The sequence below is a fragment of the Gopherus flavomarginatus genome, chromosome 11 (assembly GCF_025201925.1).
Source record: "Gopherus flavomarginatus isolate rGopFla2 chromosome 11, rGopFla2.mat.asm, whole genome shotgun sequence".
In the NCBI taxonomy this organism is placed as follows: Eukaryota; Metazoa; Chordata; order Testudines; family Testudinidae; genus Gopherus; species Gopherus flavomarginatus.
This window is the reverse complement of record NC_066627.1, coordinates 35938605-35946335: the sequence shown is the minus strand read 5'-3', so window position 1 is coordinate 35946335 and position 7731 is coordinate 35938605. Positions and strand designations below refer to the sequence as shown.

At 47.0% G+C, this 7731-nt stretch overlaps 1 protein-coding gene across 1 annotated transcript in view; it reads left to right on the top strand.

Moving 5' to 3' along the window:
- Positions 1-3499: 3499 nt before the first annotated feature.
- The window catches only part of KCNB1 (potassium voltage-gated channel subfamily B member 1), a 202468-nt gene continuing 198236 nt past the window's right edge, over positions 3500-7731 (top strand). The window contains exons 1-2 of the mRNA XM_050918116.1: positions 3500-3916; positions 5608-6264. Coding sequence (XP_050774073.1) covers positions 5698-6264 — 567 coding nt within the window. The 5' untranslated portion in view covers positions 3500-3916; positions 5608-5697. The remainder of the gene's footprint in view (positions 3917-5607; positions 6265-7731) is intronic.

The following is a 7731-nucleotide window of genomic DNA, read 5'->3' as shown; positions in this document are numbered from 1 at the left end:
ACTATAATGTTTACAAACAGGGCTAAATAAATATCCTGGGTAATTTCATTGAAATCATTGCAGCTACACCAAGGATGCATTTGGTCCATTGTGGAGGGTTTTAAACTCACACAGAAGAAACATTTAAGGGTTTTTTTCTCCTTCCCTTCGTGTGTTTATGTGCTGTCTCAAATTCAGTATGTTCAGGATGTGACCAAGACAAATGTGGCTGTGGACAATGTAGATTTACATGTACAACCACCTTAGGGAATACGCCAGTGTTTCTGCAACACTTAGGAGCTATTAGTTCTCCAGATCCGTCTTCATTAACAACCCTGAGAACAGTAGGTCTTACTGAATCACTCTGAGGAAGTGAGGCAGCAATGTATGTGTGCCATTGTCAGTAAGGGCTGAAATACTATTTTATGTATGCAAGGGAGGACTCCTCCACAGAAATGTTTAAGGCTGGAGTCAAGTGGGATGGCTTTTAATGTGCTTTCTGGTGACTTAAAATAGAGCTTCTTTAAGAACCAAATCAGAATGGAATTTCTTCATGGCTTAGCCTCACAGACCAAAGGAGCCTGGCCCTGATTAAGAACCAATAAGTCTGACAAAGAGCTTTATAGAGTGAATGCAGACATTAGGTTGGCTGGCTTCTTACCCTGTCAGCCTTCCCATCTTGCCTGCTATAGGCTCTTTGGAAGCATATTTTACTATATTGCCTGGGACTGAGAGTTACAGTGTAAAACCAAAGCCTGAAAGGACCTTTACAGACAGTGACGATGCTGGTAGCTTGGAGGTGTGTGTGCAGGGGGGAGGGGGGAATTCACAACGTTTCTGAAAAGTTCAGATAAGCCTAAGGGCTTGGCTACACTGGCACTTTACAGCGCTGCAACTTTCGCGCTCAGGGGTGTGAAAAAATACCCCCTTGAGCACTGCAAGATACAGCTGCCCCTTGCTGGCAAACTGCCTGAGCTGACCCAGTGAGCAGTTTCTGGGAGGACGCAAATCTACAGAAATAGAAATTCTGTCTGAATAGATTATTTTAGGTGTAATCAGTTTGGCAATCCTTCTTCCTTATTTAGGGCCTGATCCTAGAGCTTTTATATGAGAAGTTACTTTGACTCCAGTGTGAGACTGTTCATTTGAGCAGTAAAGGGCAGGAAATCTAATGTGAACAATCAACAGTGGTGTTGCCAACTTGGTCCCAGGCTATTTTGTTGTGGATCCTTTTTCCCCTTCTTGCAATGATCTGTTCAGCTAGTACTTCATAGTTTCTACAGTAACATGTGAATGATATTAACAGTGTCATCAGAGTGGTGTAAAAGGTTATAAATGCTCTGGTGATAAATGTCGGGGTTGCCTCTCTTCTAAAGATTTATCTGCATTGAATCTGATTTGTTGTCTTATATATTATTTGTCATTTTCCTACTCCCCCCTTAAACAGGCAGAGGTTAGTTCTCATGCTGTTGCTTGGACAGCATAGAGGTCACCAAATGTGTTATGCACTTCCATGATCTGTTCTAAGCCAAATTTGGTGCATTTCAGGATAGGATGCCTGTGAAAAACCAGTATCTGTTGATGCTGTCCAGCCATCAGGTTTTATGTCTCCCAAGGGCGGGCTTTTCCATCCTACATTCATTGGGTCAAAGTTGAAAATAATTCTCACAGGGAAATTGGTAGGCATTTCGAACAGATAACCATGCTACTTCAGCATTGGGCTACCATTTGAGAGAGTGGGGCCTGTTTAGTTAGAAAAAGGATATCTCCGTTTGGTTTGAATTTGTACCATTTAATGCTCACGACCCTTCAGAGATGCTTCATCTTATGCAAACAGAGGCCTGACTTTATTATAATGTAAGATTATGTGCCTCAGACATCATAGATGGTACCACAAGCAAATAACCTGTTCTCATAGTACCTTCTAACTGAAGTTTTCAAAGCACTTTACAAACTTTAATAATTTAGCCTGACCATCCTATGCATGACAGCTTATTATTATTATCCTCATTTTACAGATGGGTAAACTGAACCCTAAAGTTGATATGACTTGCCCCAGGTCTCACATACAGCCTGTGGTAGAAGCAAGAACAGAACCCGATCTTCTGACTGAAGATCATGTGCTTTAATGACAGTAAAAGCCTTCTTTGAGGCAGTGTGGCCTAGTGAATAGAGCACTGGACTGGGACTCAGGAGGGGTTTATCCCCAGCTCTGCCAGTGGCTGCAGGGTGATCTTGGACAAGTCAATTCACTTCTCTATTCCTCAATGTCCCCATCTGTAAAATGTAGATAATGATGCTTGCTTCCTTTGTAACATGCTTTGAGCAGTACTAATGAAAAGTGCTGTGTAAGAGTTAAGTATTATTCCTTTAGAGATAAGTCCTGACCCTACAAGCCCTGTGTGTACGGCACTATCTTGATTTTCAGTGATATTTACATGTGAAGACGATTTGAAGGACCCAGTCCTAAGGATAATAGGTTAATATGTAGGTATTAATTAGATGATAGTAGCAGGGTGAGAGACTGCATGGTGAGAGAAGCATAGTAGTAAGTGGAGAACACTATTAGCAAGAGGATTAATCTCTCAATTATTATTCATGTATGTAGCACCCAATGCAAGTGCTTTACAGACAGAGTAATTCACAGTCTAAATTGACATTATACAGACAGGGAGTGAGGAAGGAGGCAAACAACAAGCGAAGGGGAAGGGTACAGAGAATAGGTTGTAGGGCTGCTTGGTAGTGCCACATGCTTCAGAATTGTTTCTTCAGTATTACCCCCGGCCAAGAAATTTTCCTTCTTGCTTTATTTAGTGGAGTTCATAAACCAGACCAACATCCGAGATCTGCTTCCTCCCTCCCTTCCATGTTTCAGTATCAATTTACGCATGCAACAATTAAGATCTAGTAGAATAAAGGCTGGGATATAGAGCCCATGGAGGAAATCAGTAGTCTTCACTCAGACCAAACTCCTGCTGAAGTCAGAGTAACAACACCTTACACAGTTGCAAAAGGCTAGATGACAGACAAGGAGAAAACCCCACCAGGTGCATATCTAACAGCTCAACTCCCAGTAGGTTCTAGCTCAACAAGCCAGGGCAACAGGAAGGGCCATGATACGTTTATCAATATAACTTTGCTTTCAGCTCCTAACAGTTACTATTCTGACACAAATCCTTGTTGGCTTTTTGTGGTATCATTTTGTCTGGGAACAGAGGGATTGTGTGTGTGATTGGGCATGTATGTGAATAAAAGACCTGAGATGCAGCTTCTCTTAAGGAGAAATGCTCAGGAATTTCTCTCTTACCCACACTCTTCCTAAACTCCGGTAATAAAAGTTCCTCCAGGCTCCTCCTTCCTTGTAAATCATTCCCAGCCTGGTGCAGCCAGGCCAGGCAAGTGTTAACTTCCCCTGCAATGCTGCATCCCAGCTCATGGTGGCGCTGCCCTCCTCATCAACCTCCACCTTCCCATTCACTCTAAACACCGCTGGGCCAGAATTGCAGGGAAAAGCTGGAGGTTCAGACCAGACTTGTTGATCTCCATTAAGAGACAGCACAAGGAAAGAGAGGCGCTTTCCTTTGTATCTTCAAAACGAGAAAATGTGGCTCCATCTTGGAATGTAGACGGGGGCGGAGGGAGAGAGCCTCATCCAAGTGCAGGCCTTGGGAAGCTGCTTGCAAAAGGATCCTGGGAATAATCTGCAGCTTTCCGGCGTCTGTGGACCCATTTGCCTTGCTTCCCTTCCCCAGCCCTCCCAGCACTGGGGTTCTTGGACATACTGGAATATTACTGTGATCTCTCTGCCCAAGGCTTCCAAGGAGCCAGTGCAAGCGGCCTCAGCTTGCTGATCGCTTTCTGGCTGATGCAGGATGTAGCCACCCGTTGGGTTCCCTGTTGTCCGCCGACTGCCCAGCTTTGATCCTTGGCGAAGAAGGTAGGTAGCCCAGCTCGCCTGGGAAAAGGGGGAAGCAGGTTTAGGAGCGTTTGCCGGAGTTTGTGGCTCTAGCCAGGGTCACGTTCAAGGAGCAGACCCGGCTGCTGTTTAAAGACACAGTCGGTCTTTGATTGATTGATTGATTGCCGGGATCCCTGCACTGGCTATGAGAGGCGAAAGAGCGCGCCCGTGAACCCTTGAAATCTTATAGGGCTGGAAGGCAGGGCACGGAGGACAGTGTGAACTGCTTCCCATCTGTAGTGGGTTTATTTTAATGCTGTCTTGTGTAAGCAACAGTGCCAGGGGACGTTGCAAGGCAGCTGCTTTCGTAATAAGCGTGTGCTGGGTTTATTATTGTTTACTGACCCTCCGTTGATTTATGTTGGATGGAAGGGAGGGAATGGGGGAAGAGTCTCCCAAATGTGAAATGCGTTGTTCAAAGTGACTGGCAATCAATCCATCTCTCCCCCACCCCCTTTCCCCCATCCTATCTCCTCCGGGAGATTCACAGGCGGAGAGTTATAAACAGCATCTGCAGCTGAGCAAGAGGACGAGCCACGCAGGCAGCCCGTAGCTGGGAACAGTGTTCCCCTTGACCCTACGTGCATAATCTACTCCCTACATCTTGGGGGGCGTGGGAGGAGAGCGCCCCCCCTTTATGGCAAGAAGCCCTGTCTCCTCCAGAGCCGCCCCCCTCGTTTGGAAGAGCTTTCAGCACCCGCTATACAATGCATGCTCCGATCTACAGTAGCTGCTCCCGTCCCCAGACTTTCTTCATGCCGAGGACTGTGCATTTCAGGCAGGATGCGTAATTACGTGTCATCACGTAAATCCTTAGCTGCAGCCTATATCCCTGACGCTTTTGGGTTAAATTTATAACCAGGTAACAGATGAGGAGTATAGGACCGGACTGGAGGCTTGCAGGTTTCTGCGAACAGTCCGGGAGGATTGGGCTGAGCGCCACGCAAGGTTGTGGATATTATTTTTTTTTTAAGTTCACAGTTCCTTAATCTGGGTTTAACAAAAGAAAACTGGAGGATCTAGGGGGAGGGGGAGAAGCAATCGGAAAGCAAAGAAAAAACATAGATCCTGGCATGATTTTAGAGCTAAGTAAATATCCCTAGCTTCCAGCGTGGCTGTCTCGGGGCCATGTCACCCCAGGAGTGCGTGCTGGGTGCACGGTGCGGGAGAACTGTGTGTGTCCCCCCATGGGTTAGTGTCTGTGTGGCCAGAACTCTCCTAGAGCCTAGAATAATGGTCCTGGCTTCCGCAAGTCTGGCTAAAGCCCATGGGAGCTGGGTGGGGGGAGGGGGGATTGCCCCGATCTGTGTTTCTCATTCCTCGTAGCCCTGCACAAACCAAGGCAGAGCCGCGTTCAGCGCCTTCCCTTCGCCTGGAGCCCCTCTGCCAGGCTGGCTGGAGCCCTGGGAAAGGCGCGTGTTACCCCGCGAGTCTCGCCCCGGGGCGGGCCCCAGCTCCTGGTGCCTCCTGCCCCTGGGACCGCCTTCCCCGGGTGCACGGCGGCTTTCCCCCGGCCTCCCCCGAGCGGGCCGGTTTCAGCACCACGAGGCCGAACAGCGGCCAGTGCTTGCCCACAACCGCGGCCCCTGGAGCTCTTGGCCGCTCCGATTGACGCCCGGAGCCGGCGGGCAGGGGGAATGACCCATGCGGCTTTGGCTTCTCTCTTGCAGCTCTTCGGCATGGAGGGGAAGGAGAACAGGTGAAGCCCGCCGGCTCGGAAGCGTGAGCGCCCGGCCCCGCGGAGCCTTCCCGAGGCAGCGATGCCCGCGGGCATGAACAAGCATGGATCTCGGTCGTCTACCTCTTTGCCTCCCGACCCCATGGAGATCGTTCGGAGCAAGGCCTGCTCCCGGAGGGTCAAGCTCAACGTGGGGGGGCTGGCGCATGAAGTTCTCTGGCGAACCCTGGACAGGCTGCCCCGGACCAGGCTGGGCAAACTGAGAGACTGCAACACGCACGAGTCCCTCGTGGAGATATGTGACGACTATAACCTGGAGGAGAACGAGTATTTCTTTGACCGGCACCCCGGGGCATTCACGTCCATCTTGAACTTCTACCGCACGGGCAAGCTGCACATGATGGAGGAGATGTGCGCCTTGTCCTTCAGCCAAGAACTGGACTACTGGGGGATCGACGAGATCTACCTGGAGTCCTGCTGCCAGGCCAGGTACCACCAGAAGAAAGAGCAGATGAACGAGGAGCTGAAGAGAGAAGCCGAGACGCTGAGGGAAAGGGAAGGGGAGGAATTTGATAACACCTGCTGCGCCGACAAGAGGAAAAAACTCTGGGATCTTCTAGAGAAACCCAACTCTTCAGTTGCTGCCAAGGTAACTTCTCAAATCCCTGCTCACTGTTTGTCATCCATAAGTATTGCCCGTGGGGGGCTGAAACGGGTTCCTGACAGTCAACTGTCATAAGCAAACCGAGGGGACACAGCTTAGATGTATGTGCCTTTAAAGATTTGTACTGGTGCCCGTCACACCAAAGTTTGAGCGTCTTCCATGTAACATTCATTAACAATAGCCAAGTCCCTAGTGGACTTCATGGAATCTCTGGCTCTTCTGCTTTTCTGGATAAGGTGTTGGGGTTTTGTTGGGGGGGGGTCTGGAAGAGTGGGAGGGCCTCCCACACAGTTCTACCCTGCTCATGCAAAACAGGGCAAGATTTTCTATTAATTATTGTCATCTGTGGGTAGAGGAAAGAGTTGAGGAAAGAAAAATAAACATCAGAAGCCATCCAGTCCCCAGAGGCCAGTTGGACCAGCTGCACAATTACAGTGAGAAGTGTAACTTCATTAGTTTCTCTAAAGCATGGGCTGCTTTACTGTAGGTTTGGCAAGGTCTCTGAGGAGCAGTTAGGGTTTATTCACTGCTTGTCCTATGTCTTGTTTTGATGCACTGTCACAGTAAATGTCCAATCTTGGTCCAAAACTGTAATGATCTATACAGAGTTTCCTATGAGTTTTACTATCTTGAATTGAACTAGTAAAAATCTAATAGTATGTATCACTCAGTATAGGGTTATTCAGAATCATTTCTAACAAGCTAGTGTTAAGCAATGATGGCTGTACTAATACATGCTGCCTTTCAAGGCTTATCTTAACTTTTCAGGGTAAAATGCAAATGCCCCAAGGAAGTACCAGGCACTTTTAGTCCTCAGTTTTACTGAGGGCAATGTTTTAAATCTGTTTCTTACCTGCTTCTAGCAGATTTTAATTTTCCCCCTCTATACAATGCTGTGAAATTCCTTGGCTGTTAATGATTGATTGATGTGTTGCTTGGTTTGAAGTTGTTACACTTGGATCCAGCAGTTCTATTTTAATATTATTTTAAAAGAACATCATAGTTGTGAGAAATTAGTGTCATAGTTGACAGCTAATTAGCTGCTCCGTATTAGAGAATGTCCTGGCAGCTGCACATTTTCATTAGTGATGAAGCATCTGCAAACAAACATGACTATTCTGTAACTGTGGAGATAAAAATAAAGGTTAAAAGAGATGGAAATGCAGTATTAAGAACTGGAAAGTACAAGAGACTGAACATGAAAGGATTGAAAACTTGACATTTCTGGGACCAGTGTTCCTGCAATACTGCTGCATACCAAAATGAAAGGAGAGCTATTTTTCTCAGTGTTATCTGCTTGATTTACATTTCTACATGCAAATTGGATCTTTGTCCCTGTAGCATGTGGATTATGTTTTGTTTTGTTTGTTTTTGATTTTGAAAAATGGGTTTGTTTCTATTGCAGCATTGCCAATATGAACAAAAGTGTCTTTAAAGTTCTGGGAAGATAGT